At 32.0% G+C, this 27,421-nt stretch overlaps 2 protein-coding genes across 2 annotated transcripts; both read right to left on the reverse strand.

Annotated features, from left to right (window-relative positions):
• Nucleotides 1-3,823: 3,823 nt before the first annotated feature.
• Nucleotides 3,824-10,571, reverse strand: LOC123693379 (probable allantoicase). The gene is made up of 8 exons (XM_045638452.1): nt 10,444-10,571; nt 8,327-8,525; nt 7,966-8,046; nt 7,543-7,703; nt 7,053-7,209; nt 6,115-6,261; nt 5,722-5,903; nt 3,824-4,379 (listed from the first exon to the last, which is right to left on the reverse strand). The coding sequence occupies exons 1-8, from the start codon at nt 10,498-10,500 to the stop codon at nt 4,245-4,247; spliced, it is 1,119 nt and encodes a 372-aa protein (XP_045494408.1). The 5' UTR covers nt 10,501-10,571; the 3' UTR covers nt 3,824-4,244.
• An 11,508-nt stretch (nt 10,572-22,079) lies between these two features.
• LOC123693235 lies at nt 22,080-27,267 on the reverse strand. The gene is made up of 3 exons (XM_045638236.1): nt 26,924-27,267; nt 25,690-26,128; nt 22,080-25,394 (listed from the first exon to the last, which is right to left on the reverse strand). Exons 1-3 carry the CDS (start codon nt 27,265-27,267, stop codon nt 22,080-22,082), a joined length of 4,098 nt encoding a protein of 1,365 aa, XP_045494192.1.
• Nucleotides 27,268-27,421: the final 154 nt, after the last annotated feature.

A 27,421-nucleotide genomic window follows, 5' to 3' on the forward strand; every position in this document is an offset into this window, starting at 1 on the left:
ATGCCGCCTAAAGAGGCAGCGGGGCAGGTAGAGATGGTTACGTAAAAAAAAATGTAACAAAAAAACTTCTGTTTTCAATCACTTGAAAATAGATCTATATCCCATCAAAAAATACGAAGTGTATGTGAGGTAGGATGTACAATACAAAAAGCTCTATTTTAATATCTTCATTACATAACGATAGCAAACGGTTTCATGTTGTTATACAATATTTTACAGTTCCAAGTACAAGCTTATTGTTCAGGAATGTAATACAATCATTTGTTCAAATTCAGTCGGCAAGAAATTGAGATCCATATTTGATACAATATACATGACATGGTTGGTTGAAATAGTAATTTATTGATGAATTAAATATTCAGCCTTATGTTATTATGTTTGTGTATGTATTGTACGTATTATAATTAGTTAAAAGTATAAAATATTCAAATAAAGTTATTTAATCTTCCTGATAGTAGATTCCAGAAATTAAAAACATTGAGTGCGCTCTACATGTAAAGTACTAATAAAAACTCGGAGGGAAAAATTTGAGAATGAGGGAAATTTTTGGCATATGTCATGGAATTGATATTAGGCCATCATAATAAACACAGTGAAAAGTGAAGTCTCATGTCCCCTAGTGGGGTAAAGGGCAGATGCGTTATACATCCGTATCACTGATCTTTTTTCTTTAGGGACAAATAGGTGATCAACCTTCTGTGTCCTGCCAGACCGAGATATTTTTTTTTCTTCGTCTCCACCGGGAACGAACCCAGGACCCCTCGACTCTACGCTCATGCGTCAACCACTGTACCAAGGAGGCAGTCACACATAAACACAAATAAATGTTTAATGACTCAAATATAATAACTACAGTTTACACGTACTTAATTTCCAAGTTTGTAACCGTATTTGCCATACCGTATTTCGTAAAAAATATACTATCAATAAGTTAATATTTTTAGGTCATCAAAAGCTCTTATCATCTTATTCCTGGTCTACACATACACTTTACGTAATCAATATTATTATGACTACTTTAAAAGTCCCTCACACTAACAACATAAAACTGATTTTTGTGACACAATTCATGTTCAATCGAAGTATCATTGAAAACGCTTAGGACGCGTGTTCATACGATAAGATAACTTTGTTACTATCGCAGTTAGAAGCAGTTATAACTGGCGATAGTGGTTTATTTTAATTAATGCATATGTATGTTAGAGGTTAAACGTGGAGTATCGGTTCAAAGGTTATTTGAGAGATTGCATTTTCTTAGAGTCCGTCTCCGCTTTAAGTGTCCTAATTAAGGAGTCGAATTATGAATAACTAGCGGTCCACCCTGGCTTCACCCGTGGTACATATTTACGTTTTCTCTACATAAGAACCATCCTCGTACTTCAAGGAATATAATTTAAAAAAATTATCGAAATCGGTCCACCCGTTCACGCGTGATGCCGTGACAACGCGGAACGGGTTTCATTTTTATATTTAAAGACTAGGAATTTTTTTTAGTAATGATGAAGTTAATATAATATAAACTTTGTAATTGGTAAGCAGAGCTCCTATTGTCAGTAAGTTTTCGTAGTAATCAAACAACTAAATACTTGTAGGGCAAATTTAACTTTAATTATTTTTATATTACTTTCGAAAAAAAATTTAAACCTATTAGAGTACAGTCAGGTTTTGATGTTTTTAAAATTAGTTTAGTACATAGTACAATTTTTTACTCGTTATTTCGCATTTAGCACCAAATATAAGATATCTACTGCATTTATATTCTGTGGAAAACTTTTATTTTGAAAATTGTGTATCTAAATGACAAATATTACTTTGTAAGATTATGTTTAATAGTGAACCTCCTTCTTTTTTAAGTAAATAGTTTTTAATTGAATTATTTTATATTAATTATTTAAAATTACGAATAAACACTATAAAATGAAGCATAATATTTAATTTAATATATTTTAATGTTGAAATATAACCTCCTCTCTGATAAAGATAAAGTTAGTTCGGCAATTCATGAGATTGGCCAGGACATTTTTTCATAGACAGATAGCAGACAATATTATTTATATCATATATTTTTATTACATTTTTATAGGTTGTGTGTGTGTGTGTGTGTGTAGAGCGATATAATATGCCAGGAATGTAAACATACAGCTTAAGAATAAATCTAATAAAAATTATTTTACGTCCTTTAGGTTTTTAACTATTTTTTTACGTTAACAGTAATGAAAAGTTCCATTGAGCACAGTACACCAACGGCAAAAGATCATGACGTATAGAGATGTATAGTAACTGCTTAGTAGGTATTATAATATACTGCATACGTGTTGTTGATTCCTCATCAAGTTTTGCCAAATTATAATTGGGAATGATGAATTGATATGATGGAAGAGATTCTATGATATAACGTGAAATCTATTAGATTTACAATGTAATACGCTCTATTAGTTACCAAGCAATTATTAGCTGCATCATTAGAGTGATTCAAATCTATTCTGTTTATATTCCATTCGTTAATGGACCCTGATGTTATTGCAATAGAGTTCTATTTCATTCAAATGTATGTTCTTTGTATTGTTATCAATTATAATTTTCTTTGAAAGCATATCGTCGTAATATTTGAATATGTTTGAATTGAATTGTTAATGTCCCCATCTTGACTATTTTTTTCGAATACTACTTATTTTTTGTACATGAAATCCATACTAATATTATAAACTAGCTTCCGCCCGCGACTCCGTCCGCGCGGATGTCGGTCTTCGCGTGGATGGTTTATTTCTCCATTTTGAGTAGGTACTGACAATAAAATCTTATAAATATCTATTGGACCCAATTCCCAAATACGGCTAGGCCTATAATAATACGCAACGTGTGTTCGCGGTTCTACGGAACAACGTCTATGGATAAAACTGAAAAATTAAGATTAATTTTTTTCTACGTATTTTTCCAGGATAAAAAGTATCCTATTTTACGCCCAGGATAATAAGGTATAATTATACCAAGTTTCATCGAAATCGAACCGCTAGTTTTCACGTGATGCCTTCACATACAGACAGACAGACAGACAGACAGACAAAAAATTTTTTAATCACATATTTGGGTTTGGTATCGATCCAGTAACACCCCCTGCTATTTATTTTTTCAATATTTTCAATGTACAGAATTGACCCTTCTACAGATTTATTATATGTATAGATGCGATATTATAAATGCGAAAGTAACTCTGTCTGTCTGTCTGTCTGTTACTCAATCACGCCTAAACTACTGAACCAATTGGCATGAAATTTGGTATGGAGATATTTTGATACCCGAGAAAGGACATAGGATAGGTTTTATCCCGGAAATCCCACGGGAACGTGAACTATGCGGGTGTTTCTTTGACTGCGCGGGCGATGCCGCGGGTGGAAAGCTAGTTACTTATAAATTAACTTTTATTTTTTTCTGTTAAGGTAGAGCCATTTCTATTAATTAGTAGAGCAATTTCTTTGTAATATATTGCGTATTCCTATCTTTACGATTCGTTTATCATAGTTTTCTAGTAGGTAATATAGGTAAATGTATTATTCTAATGAAATAAAAATTCACCAAGACTTGCTTAAACATTTATTGCTAATAATACTTCAGAAAGTTTATTGACATTTGCAAATTATTGTTAAATAACAACTTCACAAAAGTGCACAAAAATCAATAGTGCTACTATTATTAAATAATAATAAAACAATTTGTATTTAAATTAATAACAATAAATTATACACTATCATCTGCTTTGGTGTTTTGCTATTGTATACATAATATTAAATATACATATATTAATTATTAATTAATTATTATGTACGTTTTATTAAAAATATTTTGGAATAAAAAAAGCGTGTGTGCCGATGCGACCTGGAAATTTTACTCACAACGCGCCTAAAGAAGTTTCCAGCAAAAATCCTCGATTGTTTGTGTAAAAATAAGTAAATTAAGGGCTGATTTTTCAATCCTTGGTTAAAACTTATTCATCGAATAACGCATTAAACTACCATTTCAAAAATGTATTCTAATTGTCCGTATTTGACAGTTTACAGGTGACATTTTAAAATATTCGTGTAATACTTTATTGAACGGATAAATTTTAACCAAGGATTGAAAAATCGGCGCTTAGATGAATTAATTGGAATGTTGACAAATAATTTATCCTATAGCTTCAATTACATAATATTAGTTGCATTGAAATGAATACGTCTCAATAATACAATTCGGTGTAGTTTGTTAAGTTACATAATTTCGTTGGATTCCACGAAACCATACATCCTGACTCTGCTCATACCACCATCAGGCGCGATGATGACTCGTACATGGTTGATGGCGTCGGTGTCGCTGTCAAACCAATGTTCCCGGTTTGCGGATAACTGGAAATAAATAATATTTAGTTATTTTAGAAGCTAAGAGCTGCAAAAAATATATTAAAAGCCTGTTGCAATATGTTACCCCTTCGTTGGACGGAATGTTTGATTTGGGTTGATTTTTCAATCCTTGGTTAAAACTTATTCATCGAATAACGTATTAAACTACCATTTCAAAAATGTATTCTAATTGTCCGTATATGACAGTTTACAGGTGACATTTTAAAATGTATGTGTAATACTTAATTGGACGGGTAAATTTTAACCAATGATTGAAAAATCGGCCCATAACATGACAAAATAGGAATAGAAGAAGACGAAGTCTTGACGACGACGAGATCACGCTCGTTTTACGTCTAAAGATAAATTTCGTAAAGGCTTTCACTCCTAAAAATATCTTGTAATATCGATGACAAATAAATAATATTATCGTTTGGAACATTAGTCGATTCCATGCCTTTAAAAGGTACTGCATACTACTGCACAAAAAATGCCTGACACTACCACCCTTATTAAGTCAGTTAAACTTCATAGCGAGCAAGAGCCAAATAACGTTTTTTTAAAATAACATTTGAATGGGCAATAAATTAGACTCACTGACATTAATAAAGCTTCCAATTTGACTAGTGAATAATTACAATTAACCAAATAAATCGCATGACCAATTCCGAATTGAGTTTTAGTCTCGGATTCATTGGTCTTGATTTTTCACTTGATAAAGTTCTGTCTCAAACATGAAATTAGAACTGTTTTTCTAATAGTTTGTGTATTTACGAGATAAATAGATTTTTAAGGTACTGACTTTTCAAACTATGGCGATAATTCGTAAGAACCTACAAAATTAGATACTTTATTTTGCAGTTAAATAGATGAATTACTTTGGTTATGGTAAGTGTTGTCTTATTTAGAAACTAGCTTCCGCCCGCGCGGAAAAATTAAGAAAAATTAAGATTTATTTTTTTCTACGTATTTTTCCGGGATAAAAAGTATCCTATTTTATGCCCAGGATAATAAGGTATAATTATACCAAGTTTCATCGAAATCGAACCGTTAGTTTTCACGTGATGCCTGAACATACAGACAGACAGACAGACAGACAGAAAGACAGACAAAAATTTTTTTAATCACATATTTGGGCTTGGTATCGATCCAGTAACATTGCTATTTATTGCTATTTATTGCTACAGTGCTATTTATTTTTTCAATATTTTCAATGTACAGAATTGACCCTTCTACAGATTTATTATATGTATAGATGGAGAAACCATAGTAGAATAAAAAAATATCTTCTCCAATTAACATAACTTTTTCTAAGTATGCATTTGTATTAAGCTTTATCACATCTTACCTTAACAGGACCAAGGATAGTCTTCCAGGGAATATCTTGAGAATCTTCCCATTCCTTATTGCCAAGATTTACTCCCTCAAATCTAATAGTATCTGGGTAATTTCCTTTAAACTGGGTTGTATCGGCACAGATTTTTTTAACCCTGCCAGTAAAGCCTAGTTTGAAAACTGCATATTCTTCTCCTAAAGAAGGAAATTAAATAATTAGCCCTTGTAATTATGTTATTTCATTTATTTAATATCATTGATAAAATGTAATATATATTATATATAATTTATATCATTTTATAATTTTCTATAATACAACTATAAAACAGAAAAAAAATTGAAGACGACATTTCAATATTTTTTATGTTATTTTCTATATTTTAGATATAAGAATTTTAAGTCTTACCTGGTGAAGTGATAGTTCCATTGTCATAAGCAGTAATAACCTTAGGCCTATCTAGTCTACGAGCTGTCTCCCAACCATCAGCCATTGATTGACTTTTTTCTGGTTTAATTAGGTTCTTTGGAGAACTGAATTGTCCGTTTGAAAACCCTGGAATAAAAGTATACTTAGATTAAAAGTATTTTTAATAGTATACGTTTCTTATCATAATCCTACATATTTAATTATGAATGAATTAGTAGTGATACGGGTGTTTCTTACAAAAAATCAAATTTAAAAAATATTCACACTAAAACGGATTTCAAACATTAATAAAGTGTATTGTATCGTACACCAAAAATAGTACAATTACTACGTTTCGTATACACTATTACATGTATAGATTTAAACAGACTAATTTTGTTCCAAAAAGAATTACCACATTTTGAACAATCGCAAGAATAAGATATCGTTAGACCTCATCAATTACGGTTTAAGAAATGCAAGCGTATTTAATTACGGCAAAGTCCTTAGAAAGATCTCGAAGGTTTAACAAAGGAGCGCTTTAGCTCCTTGCCTGGGAAATTACAGCTATTCGTTTGGTTTGTCCTGAAATGGAATTTGTGAATGCGATACCAGTTTGTGCAGATCCTGCAGATTCGGAGGAATTCAGAACAAGTTTTGCAAAATCGCTTGTATTCCCAAAATGCCTAAAACTATCCTAGTAACGGATATGCGGATGGATTAAATCAGAGCCAATTTTTGAAACTTGGTCTTTCCTTATTTTCAAACCGCCTTAAAATAGTATTTTGTGTGTTTATTGCTTCTTTGGACTGGGTGAACCGATTGATAATAATTCTTTGTGAAAGCTATTGCTTTGCGGTTGGTCCAATTAACATGTCTCAACATTTGAAGGCAATTTCTATTAAATATATTATTTTTCTATAGTAAAATGAACTTACCAAGTAGTTTTCCTCCATTGAGCATAGATATTAAGTCTATTAACTGGTCAGGGGGTGGCACTGGGGGCATGGCTTCTCCGAATACACTGAGCCTTGCTATTCCACCATCAGGGAATATGTTTATCCGTATGTGTGTCCAGGCTTCATCACTGAGCACCTGTTAAAATTGTAGTAGAAATTATATAAAATAATTTTCAAGGGAGCTTATTTCTTGAAAGTGTCTAACGTTTCGTGATTTAGTTAATATCTAATAAATAATAGGGAGTCTATTGAATTTGCTCACGGGAAGCTTAATTTTTAAATATTTTTCTTGCACTTTACCAATATCTCTCTTTAAAACTCTCTTTATAATGAAAATTATCTAAAAATAATTTTGCCATTTGCATCACATACTCTTTTAAAACGGAATTCCACATACGCAACTCTCTTAATAGTGCAAATTTGCAAATATTTCAGAGTATTTATTAAGATAAGTTATACAGTTCCACACCTTTTGATAATTTCTGCGAGTCACTTCATTACCAGGCTGCAATACGGTTAAGGGAACAATTTCTTCCCACCCATCTGAACGTAGCTTATTTATCTGTTTGAAATCGTCTTCTGTCGCTCCAGTACCTATACTTGCGTTCCTTTTTGGTATTATTGCTTCGTCTGAAATTTTATTGTTTAATAAGTGTTTGTTTTATATAGTTATTATAGATTAGAGAGTAAAACGGATCGAGTGTAATAGTCATAATAAATACATAATTTAAAGCTTTGTACATGCAATTAACAATTGTTTAAAGACATACAATGCCACGCCTGTTTTTTTACACACTTTTTCCTAATTTTTTTAAAATTATTTTTTAATAAATTGGAATTAAATTCTATATATTACAAGACTACTCTACTAACTTTTTAATACTTTTCTTACCTTCAGGTCTTAATACCGCAGCTTGAATGGAATATTTTGGTGCGTAATTACCAATAAAATATGCCGTGTCTATCAATAAACCTGAAAAAAAAATTGCAAAAATTATAGTTTATTTGTTTTTATCATAATTATTTTACATGTTATTGGCGCTTTAATAAAATTAAATACTTTTGACGAATTGATCGCAAGTTCTCATACCGAAATTCCTCAACAAATTATCTGTCTTGAACATTCTTCTTCATATAGGTAATCAGCTTTATTAACACTATTATGTAAATAGAAATAATGAAGTACAAATTGTCAACTAAAATTTTTAACTCAAAAAACAATGTTTAATGAATAAAAATCTCATTGCACTCACCTTTAATAGTGCAAATAGTAGCAAGTCTTATAATACACCAGTCATGTCCCTCAACCCTTTTTCGTCGTGTCTCCCATCCATCCATCAATTTTCCATATTCCGTGTACTTATCAGCTATAAACTCAGGTTCAGTTCTTAGTAACATATTATCACATATTGCGAAGAAATCATCGGTAGCGAATAGCACTTTGGCTCCGACCTGTGAACAATAATATAGTCTTTGAGTGCGGTAACTCAAGTTCCCAAACAGACTGTCACATAGATAGGTATTGAATATGAAAGTATTCTCAATTTGTAGCTAGCCCCGTTGATGAAGTCAAAAAGGCTAAAGCCGGTTAACTCCTTACGCATCTACCTGCCGCAGGGCCAATATTGGAACAGTCTCGGTTGGACGGCTGTCTGAGCAATTTTTCTGTTTTCTAAAGGAGCCAATTAAGTGTGCAATTCCAAAATTGCTCCTACAGCAGGTAGGTGTAGCCGGTTTAATTAAGCAGTATTATTTGTGTGAAAAAATGACAGCGCTAATGTTTATAGGTCGTCTAGTGCCATCACGTTCCCATACTGGAATTTATACTGCTATAAGAAATCATGTTAAGCCTTCCGTTTTTTGATTGACATTAAAAAAAACAACTATAAGATGCCTGTCACTCCCGTAAATATACTGTATGATGTGTTTGTTTTAGGATTCAGTGACCCATTTCGTGGAAAGTTTTTGTTATCTATCAATCCTACTTTGAAATATGTGAATTACTTCTGATAAATATACAACATTACAGGACCACTATAAGTAGGATAATGGTTTACTTCAAATAAATGTCCCATGTTCTGTAACATGGGATATTTTTCTGAAATTAAATTCCAATATGTAATGCATTTGTATTCTATCATTAAATTCAAAACAGAACCGATTAACAAGCTTCAAGGAACATTCGCATTAGGTACTTATGATAAAGAAGATTCACCTAATTAACGGTACAAAAATAACTTAGGTAATATCCCGAAACCATATCAAAAAACGATTAGGTTTTTTAGACGCCGATTTGATAATTATAACATCAATTAGTAAAACTAATCGTTTCATAATAGCCAATAGGTACCTATTATTTATAGATATTATATAAGTAATTAATGAATGTGATTTCCCATTCCCCAATACTAAGTAGATGCAGGACTTCTAATTACTTTCATGCCGAAAGTTCAAACCCACGGGAATTCAGGTGCAGATTCTAGACGCAATTTAGGTCAACAACAGACTTTATCGTAGAAATCTTATTAATAAATGCGAAAGTTTGTGAGGATAGATGGATGTTTGTTATTCTTTTGCGCAAATACTACTGAAATGAATACAATGAAATTCGGTATGTAGGTAACTGAAGACCCAGAAAAGGACATAATATTTTTATCCCGGATATCCCACTGGAGTAGGAACCCCCGCACAGTTTTCTTTGAAAGCGCGGGCGAAACCGCGGGCGGAAATCTAGTGTGTTATAAATAGACTATGAGAGTTATTACTAATGTAAATAATGTTTATTTTTATCTGACATTCATTAATGTATCTATATTTGGATATTGAAAATAATACGTTAGAATAAATAATCATTACCTTATCTAACGATATTTAATTAATATTTTACAATTGTCTGTGTCTTCAAATAATTATTTGAGCGGTAATTATCAATTTTCGAAGTAATTGAAAAAGTAATAAGAAACTGCCAATTGTTTTCTATATTAAGATAAGTATTTAAATTAAAATAGCTATCATTGGTAGATAGTATTTGAAATGAATACATACGAATTTATTTTAGTATGTTATTTAAATTATAGCAAATAACTAAAATATTGGTTAAGATAGCAATTATGAAATGAGAAATATACTTATATTAGAAACGATAATTTGCGACGAGATAAACAGGAGGAAATAAAACATAAATAAAAAAAACAAACCAAAAAAAACATTCCTGAAATTGAACTTAAATTGAATAATGATATTCTGCTGAATAATTTAGAGGGGTTTATAAAATAATTTAGAGATAAATATAAAAAATGAATACAAATATTGTATAGAATAAATAAAACATGAACAATCACAACAAAAGTCTCAAAAATTGTTTACTTACATCTTCCTTAGCGTAGTCATTGAGATTCGTAAACGCCGGCGGCTTCGAATCGATCATCGTATCGACTTTATCTTTGAACTTCACTAGACAAAGTGAGTCAACGTAATGATCTAAATGTGACAAACTCACTCCATTTATATACTATTTGTAACTGATGGTAAAAAATTAATACGATTAGGTTCGCTTATCTAAACCTTGATTCAGCCTTAAGTTATCTATGTAAAATTATTTTTTAGGATGCACTTGGGTTAGCATTTACGCGTTTTTTTTTTTAATTTTAGCCCCTTTTTTGTGTAAAAATGTAATTATGTTAATGAGGTTCGATTAATTTTAATATGAATGGAACTAAAAGTATTATTTATGGTTCTATGCTGATTGAATTTAAAACTGATGAATTTAATATTCGCGTAACGCGTTTCTTTTTCAGTACTATAAAGCATTAAAAGGTATTTATTCTAAAATACATTGCATAAAAATTTTTAAAATATACGATTACAACAAAACAATATTTTAAGTAATAGCGCAGTAAATAAATATACTGTAAATTATGATTTTCATGATAATATTATTCGTATCCCAATAGAGGTATATTATAGGTAATATATTATATAATTTATTTTTATTTTTATATTTTATATTTATAATTATTTAGCACCAGAGTCAAGTCCGGAGACGTCATAAAATAACTTTTTAAATACCTTATAATAAATTTCATATTAATTTTCACGTACCAGAAGGTAGGTATGCCACAATCCTACTTATATTATAAATGCAAAAGTTTGTATGTGTGTGTGTGATTGTTACTCTTTCACACAAACACTATTGAACTGATAACAATGAAATTTAGCACACATATAGAGGTTAATTTGGATTAACACATAGGATAGGTTTTATCCCGGAAATCCCACGGGAACGGGAACAATGCGGGTTCTACTGTGAAAATGCGGGCGAAGCCGCGGGCGGATATCTAGTTAATTATAAACCTCATTAAAACGTTGAAAATTGAAGTGATAAAAAGAAGCTGAATTATAAAAAATTATATACATTAAATGTTCATTATATGTTAATTTGTTGATTGTGGGGCGTAAATTATTCTATATTGTTCTAATTCTTCTTACATCAATAAAATATTACTGAAATACATTTAAAAGAGTAACAATTCATGAATCCTAACAATCTAGACCTTTTCAATTCTTTTTACTGTAAACAATATAAAACCTTGAGGTTCGTACTAACTGAATTACGGCAAAAAGTTTTAATGAATGGGAATGATTCTTGAAAAAATTCATTAAACAAGTAATAGAAAGGATTGTGTGCGATGATGCGTTGATAATAATATCTATTTGGGTTTTCGTAATTGTTTAAATTAAATCTCTGTTTGTAAACCAAAATAGAAAAAAAAAATGCTTTGCAGGGTTTTAATGCGGCAAACATGAACACAGATGCATAAATTTTTTAACTTTTTTTTTTAACTCGTAGATAGCATTTAGAGTTGCCTAATTTGTGCAAATAATGTAAAAGCAATAGTGGTATACTTTATAAACAAAAAAAAATGTGTGCGTGTACTAGTGTACACACGTAAGAAATGAAACTTCTTTATGACCTTATTTAAAAAATACTATATGCAACTTTACAGAAATACGAATCACGCGTGGTAGGGATAAGAAAAAGATGGCGCGTAACGGAAAAATGTCACGCGTAACGAAAAAATGTTACACAAAATTATTTTCCAACCCCGATAGAGAAGTTTCAGTTCAATAAAAGAGTTAAAATTAATTTAATAGCAATCATTTTGTGTTATGTTTTACAAACAAACAGAAAACAAACTTGTTATAATGGATACGTAGGTATATAAAATGATAAGTAATAATTTCCGTCAATATCAATCCCATAAAGCGCGTGTTAATTGAGTCATTGTTATGAATTTAATTTTTTGTCAAAAGATTACAAAATTCGACAAATAATAACAAACTTAACTATAACGAGGTTACTGTCGAAATACATATTACAAACATCACATATAAGAAAGCTGATAAAGATAATTATGAAGGTGAAAGGTTAAATCCAAAGGGATCCAGATATATCAAGTTTTGCAATAACCTTTGTTTATATTTGAGTTATAGTTAATTACCGCGATAGCTGGCACAAGTTAAATTATACATTCTGCGTTTGATTTTAAATATTTGATACGTTAAATGAACAGTGAAGCACAATATTATGTGTTTTAGAATATAGAGTATTTTTTTTTTAATTAATAAGTGTACCAAACGAGGAAAATGTTTACTTTTTATGGGTTCGAGAAAAGAAAAATAATGGGTAATACATAATAATGTTATACCTAAAACTATGATAATTTTTTTAACATTTTTTTTAATTGTGTAATATATTATTTATAGTATAACTAGTGGTCCGCCCCGGCTTCGCCCGTGGTACATATTTCGCAATAAAAGGTAGCCTATGTCCTTTCTCGGGTATCAAAATATCTCCATACCAAATTTCATGAAAATTGGTTCAGTAGTTTAGGCGTGATTGAGTAACAGACAGACAGACAGACAGACAGAGTTACTTTCGCATTTATAATATTAGTATGGATACAACAGAATGATTGGTGTTAGAGTTAAAGTTTTTAAAGAGATATAGTAATATTGAAAAAATATTAAACAAATTAAAAAAAATATTTGTTTAACCGATTCATTTATTCTCTCTGCCACCTATGGCATCTCTGCCATATATAATACTCTTGTACTAAATAAATAAAGGACATTCTAATTATTCATCATTTCTCTAATCAAGATTAACTTTGTCTTAAAGATTTTTACAAAGTATGTCATTAAGATGTTACTTATTTAAAGTTAAAACAAATAAAAAACAAATTCAAACGAGTAATTAAAGTCTCTGAACGTCTCCGTAATTAACCGACATTTACGAAACATACTTTTTAAAGAATTGAAAGGTAATTGAGTTCTGTTAACAAGTAAGGTCGTATGATATTTTCAAAAATTTCAATATCTTACTCCAATTTTTTGTAGTCACATTCGAAACGCAGTTTATAAATATTTATCATGTAGTTTGTAATAGATAATGAACTGAACGTTTTGGAGTTCGTTGAATTTTTAATATTATGTACCTAATACGAGTGCTTATTTTTCGAACAATTATTAGAATATTTTATTGGTAATAGTGGTAATACAAAATTTTCAGGATATTGGTAACTTTTGGAAATTAAACCTTTCAAAGTTAAAGACAGATGACTTAAAAAAATTGTCCGGACGTTATAATTTGAGACTCGGTATCATCACTTTATATAGGTATATCTTTACATTTAATTAAAAAAGAGATTTGGAATTTGCTACCGTGATTCTGTAGGTTTGATTGGTAGGTGCAGTAGAAAGCAAGTAGAATGTTAATTTAGTGAAGAAGACTTTAGTTTGATACTCCATGGTAATATATTTATCTGGTTATAATCGTAAAGGTAAAGTAAGTACGAGAATCAACTTCTCGCCTGTTAAACAAAATATCAATGCAAGAGTATAATATCTAGAAAATTCTCTTTGATACTGTTATTATCATAATTTCTTAAACACAGATTAAATTCACTAAGCACACCTCGATCTTAACAAATAAAACAAAACTCAAAATACAGTGAATTAATTAATTCTGTAACATTTCTCTGACCCGTTTTCGTTAATTTACATTTCCCTGGAAACTCTAAGGGATTACATTATAAATTCTTACTGAGTTACATTATGAGAACGTACGTGGAGGTTGTTGTGCCGTAATGCGGTTTCGATTTGGGAATATTGTTATTTATTTTTTATTATAAATTGTGTTTTTTAACTCATGATAGGTATAACGGGAATCCGAATGATGTGGATGTAAATGTTTGTTTCTGGTTGCTGCTACAGCAGATGCTAAACTAAGTATCTAATCTGTCATTAAGCACAGTAAATATTATGAAGCCAAATATCCAAACTATGGTTTTAAATTGTCTCAAAATAATCAGAGGCTATATGAGGCTATATCATAATATGATCACCCTAACACCAAAAGGAGCGGAGCAATGCGGGTAAAACCGTGGATCACAGTTTTACCTATTATTATAATTATAAACATAGCGGCTTCTTTCTTTCAGATGAGTATTGATTGTATTGTCTAGTGCACTTATTCCTAATTTAAAATTTAATTTGATTTAGCATTTTTTTGCTACTAAACGAAAGATAGCCTAACCGCAAAAATGACCTAAGAATTCCTTTGTTGATTTAAAATTCACCGTTATTTCTTCTTCCTTAAAGTAGATAATTATTGTTATAATAACAATTAGTTAATGTTATTTGATTTCATCTATCACGCTGTGATGTAGTAAATATGCTACAATCATACTGAGACTGCATGGACATATACACACACTAGTATACCTGCGAGTATGTGTACGTGTGTGCTCAGGAATATAAGCATGCATAATATGTGTAGAAGTCTAGCATGCACATGTGTAGGTTTATAATATATGTATAATAATAAAGCTCTTTTATTATGTAATGAATTACAAACATTGTATCCTATAAACGGTAAATAATATTGTATTTAATCATAAAATTTTTAGCAGTCAAATGTGGGTTTTGGCATAGGCATCCTCCAACAACTTTATGAATTACTAGCGGTCCGCCCCGGCTTCGCTCGTGGTACATATTCACGTTTTCTTTACATAAGATCCATCCTCGTACTTCAAAGAATATAATAAAAAAATAATTAAAGAAATCGGTTCAGCTGTTATAAAGTTATGCGCTTACCAACACATTTTGGGATTCATTTTTATATTATGAATTATGTATAATTATGTATACAATTATGCTTATATATGAGTATGCAGCTTAATTATGAAAATGATATTTTATGTTATTGTATAGGTACGTTTCGACACTCAAAGATAATATTAATAAATAATTTTCTCAGCGTATCTATACGCCAGTTGGAGAATTGATTACTTCCAATCATAGTAGGTCAATCGTTCTTTACTGTGAACTTTACAGATATGTGCATCTTGATGAATGTATATTTTTATAGCTTAAATAATGTCTTATTCAAATAAAAACACAAGCTCACGAAATACCTGAAACCTGTTTCTTCATGCGCGTAGTACCCAGGTAAAAAATGGAGAATACAATATGTTCTAATAACGTGTGCAGTTAAACCTAGATCTGCTCAAACATTTTTTTATAATTTGAGTAACAAACATACATCGATCTAAATTACCTACCAAACTTTGCAAAAATCTTTTAATTCCTACGTTTCTCAAACACAATCTCAAACATTTATTTATTCAATTAGACTTCTTCTAGAAGCATTTCGAAACGGGTGTCATAACATAATTTTTTACCATTTACCAGCAATTCGGAAAGCAGCATTATCTATGAAGAAGAACGGGCAAGTATCTGGAGTTTCTTGCCGGTTCTTCTCGATATTCGGATAGTCGCTCTTTTAAAATCATGTCAATATATCTCAAACTATATTTTTTGTTAGCGTCCTATACTAAGGTCCTACATTATAAGTAAAATAATAATTATTAATACATATAGATTTGTACGGGATGTCTATAAGACGCAGATAATTGTCAGACGGACATAATTTTAATGTGTATAATATATTTCGCTGATAGAGCAATGCTAAAATACAAATAAACATGTCTCAAACTAGATCACGCTGTCTACATCTACCGCTTACGTGATTCCTTGCTTCTTGTGTGTATTCATTCGTTTTAGTTTCATTTTTATAATATCGATATTATAAGTGTTTAATGTATATTTGTTTTAAAGTTTTTTTTGCCACTAGCAGCTGTATAAAATGTTGAGAATTGATAGACAAAAGAGATAACATTGCTAGAACACACTACTTCGATGTGCACACTGCACCAATATAGTATTTTCAGCGATGATCGTTGAAATATCAAGATACGTCGGATATAAACAAACACAAGCTTAGGTAATAGAAGAAGTAAGCAACACCACTTTACCTATATTACTTTATTTACTTGATTAGAACGTATAATTTTATACCAATTAACGAAAATTCATTATACATTAACCCCACGAAATGCACCAACACAATACTTTGATCTCCACACGATGCAGCGGTTCCATTACGCGCTGTCTTCCCGATGATAAATTATTACTCGCTGTATATAAATTATTGTACGATGTCTCATGGAAAGTTGACGTGCAGCTGCTAAGAAAAGATGCAAGTTGGGTTATAATTTTTAATAACGGTTCGCTGTCGCTTCGCTTTAATTTTGCGCAATAAAAGTTGTATGCGACCTGCCTTCGCTTCGTTTTCGCTCCACCTACTTATTGTTCCTTATGATTTTGAAAAATATAAGTTAAAACTAATCAAATACAATAAATAAATACACTAATATGATACAAGAAATAAAAGTATAGCCCATAATCACAATGCTCTTGAATCACATAACCAGATATAGAAGATCCAACTATCACATTTCGCATTTAAAAGTTAGTTATCTCTATCTCAGATTTGAACTCCTTTCAACTTCAAAAGGCGACTTGTACACGTCAAGCGCTGCAGTAACCAACTTTGACTTCTAGACGACGACTCAATATTGTATTTAACTGACGATAAATTAAATTACCTCGTGCTTTGCTAACAATGTGACCCAATTGACTGAATTGAACGTATTTGAATACGAACTAAAGTAAATTAATTATCTTATTTATTAACTTTTCATGCTGAATCTGAAAACTTTTTGAACATTTAGCTAGCGCGCAAGAGCAACTTTTGTCTGTGCAACTATTTTGTCTCTCCCATCAACTCTATGGGGAGTTGCGTCGCTACATGCGCGCACTTTCAATAATTAGCCCATAGAGTAGATGGGAGAGACAAAATAGTTGCGGAGACAAAAGTTGCTCTAAGAGAGCCCTTACGCGCTAGCAGTTACTGAAGCGGTTGTATAAACAAGATTCTAAATTTTGTAGTTGAAACTTGAAAGATAATGCAATAACTTAGATAATATTATTACAGTGTATTCGCTTTGCAATCTATAAGAATCAGCTAAAATTGTTGTTAGATTTTGCTTCACAAACTTCCTTCCAATTACGGAGAAGCTTTGGCACGATCCTGCGGTGTTCCCGAACAATAACGACATTCAGGTCACCAAGGAAATAGCTTATTTGTCATTAAAATGCTGGCTGCAAATGCGTCTGTAATACTACCAGTGTTTCTAGTGTTCATGGGCGGTGATGACCATTTTACATCAGGTGGCCTACCTACCTCTTTGCTTGCGCTGCCCAAAAATCCTACCCTATACGAACAATATCTAAACATGTCTTTGTGTTTGAGTGGTATATTTGGAGCTCGATAATCGTAAAGGGAGCACTCTCTCTGGGCTCTTAAGTTACGTAGTAAGGCTGAAGACTAAAATATTATAAAAGGAAAAAACTTTCAACTAAATTGGCTTGAATAACTCATGTTGTGTAGTTTTTGTACATATATATTTAATAGTACTTTGATTATTTTTGATGCTTTCTAGATAAAAAATATTATTCTATATTTACATAATTTCAACATTACTATTTCTTGATAATATTTAACTATATTAGGTTCGGAGAATATCGAGTTTCACTTAGAATTTCAGATCAGACCGGGTTTGAGTTTAATATCAAGAACAATATGGGGAAATGAAGAATTTCATTAAAATTTCTACTTGCCGACATGATGAAAATTATATATTACGAATTTAAAATGCACAAAGTTTATAAGGTGCTAGAGTCATATTTTTACAACTGGCGCCGTGAAATACGGAGCCGAGATATTTTCGTGCAAACATTTTCCATTTTTCTCCAAAGTTATAAAAAGTACTTCAATTAGCACACCCTGACTAATGTTACAATGTTCGTTCCAATTTGTAAAGTATAATTATTGCTAACATTGAAAAATGCAATAAAAACTGGGATACTAAAAGTATTTTTTTAGAAAAAGTACTCATTGAGTATATTTTTTAATACACATAATATTATAGCAGAATATACCTACTTACGGCATTAACAGATGGGATATATTATTTAAGTTCATTATCATATTTAAAAAAATGTTTTCTCTAATAGGAACGAAACAATAATAATTACTTTCTATTCTTATCAAATACTAGTGGTCCGCCCCGGCTTCGCCCGTGGTACCTACATGTTTGCGTTTTTTTTTTCATAAGAACCATCCTCGTACTTCAAGGAATAGATTCCGCAGCGCACGCGATGACAGAATTTTTATAAAGGAATTTTTTATAATTTGGGTTACATTATTGCATTTTTGGTAAGGATCTCTTTTTTGAGAATGCAATTTAACCTATGTTGCTCAGTGAAGATGCAGCTTTCTAATGGTGAAAGAATTTTTGAAATGTGTCCAGTAGTTAATGCGTGAATACCATACATACATACACAATTACAAACCTTTCCTCTTTATAATATTAGTATAGATATTATAGATATTCATTATTGTTTATTACTGTCTAGTGTATATTGTTATAGGACCAAAATGTGTTAATTACCGTTTCTTAATAATAAAGTAATTAGTTTTGTTTTATTTTGCACCATCACAACAATACTCAGAATAATTTTTGTTTTTACTTGAATAAATAATATCATGTTTTTATATCTCTACCAAAAGGTTACCTACCTTTCACGGTAATAAAAAGCAGTAATGTTTCCAGTGTTTTTGGCGCACGCCCTTGTATTTTCGTACTAAATAAAAATGTAAGAGAATTTATTTAACGTCTGACGTGTTCATAAGAGTAACTTATATAAATATATTGTCAAATTCACAGGATTTTCTCCCAATTTGGACAAAATGTCAATTTGTTAAATCGTTGGGTGTCAATCTGCTTACACCGCACCTGTGATTTTTGGCATTTTCCTGAAAATGCTTTACTTCTTTAGGAACCCTATAATGTATATGTCACATTTTTTTGTGTAGGTTACTGAATATAAATTTTTAATAATACGTAAGTTTAAGAATTATTAAGAAAGTATAGAAAAAACTAACAGCCACATAAAATTGCACTACAATTTATACAACATTATCTTCAACGTGATTCACAAATACCTTCTCCTCGAATTCAAATTTAAGTTAAAAGATTCGTATAAACACAGCTCAGCATTGAAAATTTTATAAGAGCTAGTTAAAGTGACCCTAACGATGTTACAAAGGATCCCATCGTTTCGTAAAAATTTGATTTGTAAATAAACCCCTCTTCGAGTGGAAATCTCTCGTAATTTCTTCGAATCAGTTCATTCAATTTGCTGCCTTCATGAGGGTAATGGAATGAGGTACTTATTCTAGCTATTATAAGAGGGAAGATGATGTAAAATAAGATGCTTTGTTTCTATTGTGTGATCAATACTTGATGAGTTGATTTTGACTGTGTTTTTTGGTATAGATTGTTGGAAGATACGAATGTGTTATCTATAATAATAATTATTATGGCCGGTTGTAGAGCTTCACCGACCATAAGTGCGTACGTCAGTCGCGCTTGTCATATGTATGGAAATACGCGTGCGTATGGTCGGTCTAGCTATGAACGGTTTCATGAATTTCCATACATATGACAAGCGCGACTGTCGTACGCACTGATGGTCGGTGAAGCTCTGCAACCAGCCCATGTATGTGACAGAAAAAAAAATACATAAATAAAAATTAACTCAGTTTTGATTAACAGATTTGTGTGAACGTTCTAAATAAATGCCTAGAGGTGAAATGGAGCGATGAGTTGTTGTTATTTTTGCACACATAAAATATTTATAATGTATCTGAGAGTGATGTAGGATTTTTAAAATAACCTTCTATTATCTAAATTCTATTTCTGAAGTAAGTACTTACAAAAATACGGTCCATAAATATTTGTTATTTAGTTTAAGAATTGTTGTTAAGAACTATAGTTTTTAGTGGTCTTAATGGGTTATAGCAATACAACATAAAAATTAAACTTTTAATTACAATTTTAATTCCAACTTTTATAACTTCATAAAATAGCTTATAAAATAGCTTATAGAGCTTTTTAAAATTCATATCGCATATTACATCGCTTTGACTATCACAGAAAATCCCTTGTGTACGATTACGATTTAGCAGTAGAAGCTAAAACATATTAAACAATAATTGCAACTGTAACAATATACAAGTTCAATTATCTGTTTAAATGAAAAACGTACGTCAGTACAGACGAGCTATCAAGCGCCTGCCCACCGCTGGGGCCCTGGGACGACGGCTTACTGTAACAAAATGTAGCTATTAAATGCCGAAGCTCCATCCAGGGAATTTATTCAATTTATTCTCTTAGGCTAGCGTATAGCGACACTATTGCACGAACGTAGTTACAGTCTATGATTGTAATTATAGCAGTACTACTATTAAATTGTCTGTGGTACTTGGGGTGCTTGAGTTAGTAACAAGCGTATAGATTAAATATTTATGCCATAATATAATCAATCTATACTAATATTATAAAGCTGAAGAGTTTATTTGTTTGTTTGTTTGAACGCGCTAATCTCGGGAACTATTGGTCCGATTTGGTAGAACCGCCATCCTGTTACAAATGACTCACAAAAATTCAGGTCACTTGTAACAGGATGGCGGTTCTACAGGGGTCTTAGTACGCAATGACAAAAAGAAAAATGATGGTCAGAACGCTGATAACGGATACCTTAAGATACTATAACGTTTTATATTAGAGTATCTTAACATAAAATATTATAGTATCTTCACCGTGTGTGACGCGCTTAATTGAGGAACACAAAATTAAATGTTCGCAAAAGAATTTCGATAATACTTATAAAGTTAACTCAAGCTTTCCTCATTATGTATCCATTGAATATAAATATTCTAGAAAATCTTCTTGAGGAATAAAAATGAATTAGATTTATCAGCATACATGGGAATAATCCCACAATATTTCTTTCGTTTTGCTTGATATGTGAATTATTTGTTATTTTTTTATTTAATCTAAATTAGTAGTAGATATTATTTACCAAGTAGGTAGATGTTAAGAATAGTTTAGTAATCAATTACATTTATTCCCAATTATTTATTAGTAACCTAAAAATATTATTTATTTATGTCATAGGTTAAATATAATATTATAGTACTCATAATATAAACATAATATAAGCTTTAAACAGTTGAATATGGATATTCACTGTAATATTATAAATGCGAAATTAACTCTGTCGGTCTATCAGTTAATCACGCCTAAACTACTGAACCAATTTGCATGAAATTCGGTGGAGATATTTTGATACCCGAGAAAGGACATAGGCTACCTTTTATTGCGAAATTTGTACCACGGGCGAAGCCGGGGCGGACCACTAGGTCCGCCCCGGCTTCGCACACACTTATTTATTTATAACTGTTGCTGCAATAAAGTTCAGTTTTGAATGAGGCTTGAGGCTTGAAATAAAAATGCGTTCTCTCACGACGATCGTTTATTTGCTACTGACTTGACCTAATTACAATTTACAATCATAACATGCCGCCCACCAAAACGGGTTTTAAAACAAAACTTATACAATGTAAAACAATAGGTAAGGTAAGTTCAATTAAACATAAACAAACTTATTATATATAAGTTATTCATTAACTGTTTATTTAATTGATAATTGGCATAACTTAGTAACGGAACGTTTTATTATTTTACCGCGATATTTAACGCTATACACTCGACAAATACCATCTTCTCCAGGATGTTTCTCAACAATACGACCAAGAGCCCATTTACTGGGTGGTAAGTTATCTTCTTTTATCACAACCACATCTCCTATGTCCATTTCAGATTGTTTTGTTTGCCACTTTGGTCTTTGTTGCTGTCGAGTTAAATATTCCGACTGCCAGCGATGCCAGAAGGTTTGTACTAGTTTTTGCGTGTGCTGCCATCGTGATAAATAATTTGTCTGTAAATTAGACAAGGTTGGAGTTGGGATAGTAATTGGAGCTTCACCAATTAGGAAATGCCCAGGTGTCAGCACATCTACATTATCAATATCATTACTAGCCTTTGAACATAGTGGACGTGAATTTAAACAAGCTTCAATTTCACACAAAATTGTAGTCATCTCTTCGAACGTTACATTTGTATTTAATATTCTTTTGAGATGGTATTTCATTGATTTCACTCCCGCCTCCCAAAGACCTCCAAAATTAGGACTGTAGGCAGGAATAAAATGCCACTGTGTACCCTCTTGTGCTAGAATGTCTGCTATGTTGTCCTTAAAATTGAGACCAGCCTGTGACCATGCTTCTACTAATTCCTTGTTAGCTCCAACAAAATTTCTTCCCTGATCACTCCAAATATCTGTGCACCTGCCTCGTCGTGCTACAAATCGTCTGAAAGCACCTATAAACGATTGAGAGGACAGATCGCCTACTAATTCTATATGTATGGCCTTTGTGCACATACATACAAAAATAGAAATATATGCCTTTGTAGTTTTTACACCTCGTGCTCTAGTCATTAATATATCATAGGGACCTGCAAAGTCAACACCAGAATTTATGAAGGGTCGTGCTGGAGTGACTCGTGCTTTAGGTAAGTCTCCCATAAGTTGACAACTACTACTCGCTTTAAGTTTAGCGCATATTATACATTTATGTATATATTTTTTGACTGTTGACTTCACCCTCAGAATCCAAAAACGAGCTCTTAAATAGTTTAACGTGAGTTCCAAACCCCCATGCAATGTTTTCTTGTGCGCATCTGCGATGATTAACGTGACCAAATCGCTTTCGGAACCAAGAATCATCGGGTGTTTTGAATCTAAAGGTATGTTTGCGTGTCTTATTCTACCGCCCACCCTGAGAATGTGAGCATCATCTAATATTGGATTCAGAGAAAGGAGTTTGCTGTTTTTGCTTAAATTTCTTTTATTCTTCAACCTTTCTATTTCTTCTGCAAAATCCTTTCTTTGTTCTATTTTTATTATTCTTTTTAATGCATCTTCCATTTCTATTACCTTAATGCTTTTATCAGTTGTAATTTGTCCCTTTTTGTAATTCAAAAATCTTAAAACATACACTATTACTCGTAGCATTTCCTGTAAAGAATCAAATATTTCGAATTTAAGAGTATTTTTAATTGTGTCCTCAATTTTTAAATTTAGCCTAATAGTATTCTTTCTTTCTAAGTCCGTTGAATCTGGATTACCCTTTGCAAAGGGAATATCATCAGTCTGAAGCCAATTTGGCCCATTCCACCATAATTTATTTTTAATAAGATCAGGTAAGTTTTCTCCTCTGCTTGCTATATCAGCAGGATTATTTTCCGATGTTGCGTGATGCCATTTTTTATTCCCTATATTATCTATTATCTCAACTACTCGATTGCTTACAAAAACATTCCAACGAGCTGGGTCACCTGTTAACCATGCCATAACTATCTTTGAGTCTGTCCATGCAAAAATTTGATTGTTAGATATTCTAAGTGCTTCTTGAACTTGTTTAAGTAGCCTAGAAAGAATTACAGCTCCACAAAGTTCCAATCTTGGCAAAGAAACTGGTTTAACTGGAGCGACTCTTGCCTTTGCTGCTATCAACCCGGTGTGTATTTGTCTATCATTCATTACTACTCTCAAATACACAGCTGCTGCGTAGGCCACCGTAGAAGCGTCACAAAATCCATGAACTGTGATAGTATTCATCGAATCCTTAAATGTATGTAACCATCTTTTTATTTTCACTTCATTAACCTTTTCTAATCCTTTTCTTAATATTAACCATTCTTTTTTTATTTCAGGTGATGTCTCTTCGTCCCAAGCAACGCCTTGAACCCAGAGTTTTTGGATAATTATTTTTGCAGGAATTATTGTCGGAGCCAAAAAGCCAAGAGGATCGAATAGTTTTTGTGCTTCGGCTAATATTATCCTTTTAGTTAGTTTTTCAGGTGTAGTTTTAAATTTTAATTGATATCTTAATTCATCGTGGATCCGATTCCAGGTAAGTCCCAAGGTTTTAATTATTCCTTCAGTTTTTATATCTATATTTGTTTCAGAATTAATTTGAAGTGGTTTCAATTGTTGTAAAAACGATTCACTGTTTGATGACCACTTCTTGATCAAAAAGCCACCATTATTTAATATTTGTGTTATTTTGTTTGCAGAATCTACAGCTTCGTCCACCGTGTCTCGTCCAGAAATCAAATCATCTACAAAAAAATCTTCCTTAATTATTTGTGACTCGATATCATAATTTCTACCTTCATCGTTAGCTACCTGATGCAAAGTTCGAATGGCCAAGAATGGTGCGGATGCGGTGCCAAAGGTTACTCGCAGCAGTCTATAGTCTCGAACCTCATCACTTGGATTATTGCGCCACAGTATTCTTTGATTATCTTGATGGCCACGCTCAACAATAACTGCTCTGTACATTTTCTCTATGTCGGCAACAAAACAAATTGGTTTCAATCTCCAACGCATAATTAGGTACCTTAAATCTTCTTGCAATGTCGGTCCCACCATCAAGTCGTCGTTAAGGGACACATTATTCAAACCTTTACATGACGCGTCGAAAACTACTCTTGTTTTAGTAGTATCTTTGTCTGTTCTCACGACCGCATGGTGTGGAAGATAGACAGCTGCATTATCTTTTTCGTCCTCGGAAACTTCTTCTAAATGATTCAATTCGAGGTATTCTTGAATCACCTTAGCATAATCATCCTTCAACTCTTTATTCTTTTCAAAGCGCTTCTCTAAATATTCTAGTCTCTTTAAAGCTATTTCTCTTGTTCTCCCTTGACTTATCATAGGTGGGTCTCTTTTCAAAGGCAACTTCACTATATATCTTCCATCTTTAGTTCTCGAATGTGTTGATGAATAAATTTCTTCACAGCGTCGTTCTTCAGGTGTTAATTCACGTTTAGTTGTTGGTTCTAGTTCCCACAATAGTTTCATCATTTCATCTATCTTGACCTAGACAATGAAGAGAAATAACGTTATTGTTTTCGTATTGTGTGTTTGTTTTTCCAAATATAATCCAACCTAACATTGTATTCTGAGCGCAAGGAGTGTTTGGTGGACCCTTAATTAATTCTCCTAGCATAATTTGTGCGTAAACTTCGACTCCCAATAATAAATCTATCTTCCCGGGCTTATTGAAACTTGGATCTGCTAAATTTAAGCCCTGAATGTGCGGCCAATCACCAATTGGTATTAACTTATTTGGAAGTTGTGTTGTAAGTCTGGTAGATATAACATACGCATTAACCTTCAGATTAAGCTGATCATCATACCTTGAACCAAGTTCAAGTTGAATCATATGATTTGTTCTTGTTAATGTGGACCCAACACCTGATATTGTTCCATTGACAGGCAACCTTTTTGCCTTTATGTGTTGAGCTGCTCTTTCACTTATAAACGTCGCCTGAGAGCCTTGATCGATCAGAGCACGTAAATAATATACTTGTCCTGACGTCCCCTTGACAGGTAAAATAGCAGTTGCGAGTAACGCCGTAGATGGTTGTGTAGCCATGTGTGAAGTTATTGTAGCATCGCTAATATTGACCTCTTCTAAAATATCATCTTCTTCATGTTGTTCTTCTACATTAGTATGCAAAGATAATTGTGTCGAGTTTTGATTTTCTTCTTGAGTAAAGCTTTTCTTTCCAGGTTCATGAAGGAGGGAATGATGTCGTTTACCACATATTCTGCACGATGCCTTGTGATTACAATATATAAGTGTATGGCCCGGTACTAAACAATTATAACATAAACCTTTTAATTTTGCGAAGGCGCTGCGTTCTTTCGGTTGTAGTTTCCCGTATTCCTTACAATGACTAAGAATATGATTATCTTTGTTGCAAAAAATACAAATTTTATCATTAATATTCGCGACATGATATGAGCGTTCTTTTAAAGTTCTATTGCCTGTCGTTGTTAACTCTAAAGCATGAATTCTTCCTTCTAAGAACGTAACCAAATTATTGAAAGTGGGAAATACATCAGATGTTAAATTGAGAGTTGAACTAACGTAATCTTCCCATTCTTTATGCGTTTCGTGGTCTAATTTTTGAGACGAAATAAATAACAAAATTGGATCCCAAGACTCCGTGCAAATCCCTATGTTTTTTAAACCAATAATACATTCTTTAGTTACATCGATAAATGATTTTAGCTGACTTGAAGACTGAATTTGAACCTTTTTTTGCATAAATAACTTTTTTAAATATGAATTTAATATCAGTCGTTTATGACTATAACGTTTTTTGAGCGTATCCCAAGCTGGAATATAATTGTTATCAGTAGTTTGATAATGCTTCAATGTAGCACTAGCTTCGCCTGTAAGACACAATTTTAAATAATGTAGTTTTTGAAAATTATTTAGATGGGTATTATTATGTATTAATGTTATAAAACAGTCTTCAAAAACTTGCCAATTTTCATAACAACCCGAAAATGTTGGTAAATCCATTCTAGGTAATTTAGCTTCCGACGCAACCCACTGCACTTCTCCTTTACAATCCGCTACGGCCGTCGAAGTACTTGAACTCGATTCCAACAAATCCGTTAATTCTGTCTTCAACAAAATGTATTGTTCTTCGCACAAGTCATATTCTTCATTTACGAAGTATGGTAATGTTTTCCTTTCCTGTTGCGGTACTAACTTTAGAAGAGATCCATGAAGATCCTTAAACGTTGACCAATAATCATCTACAACTTGAGATCTCACTTTCAAATATCCCTTTGTTAATCTAGCTTTTGGGGCTTTTTTGTGATTTATTAAAGCCTTTTTAATCAAAGTAGCACAATCCTCCAGTTGTTCTAATAATTGTTCAACCGACGACATAATTACTTTGTAAATAATTTTGTTGTTAAAACTTATAACTTCAATTGTATGAATCAGTCGCGCGATGACTAATTGTTGTTTCACATTCACAATATTGCAATCTAATATTTGCTCACTGCAACTTATCCGGCTCGAAGGACCATATGTTGCTGCA

The sequence above is a fragment of the Colias croceus genome, chromosome 7 (genome assembly GCF_905220415.1).
Source record: "Colias croceus chromosome 7, ilColCroc2.1".
Lineage (NCBI taxonomy): Eukaryota > Metazoa > Arthropoda > Insecta > Lepidoptera > Pieridae > Colias > Colias croceus.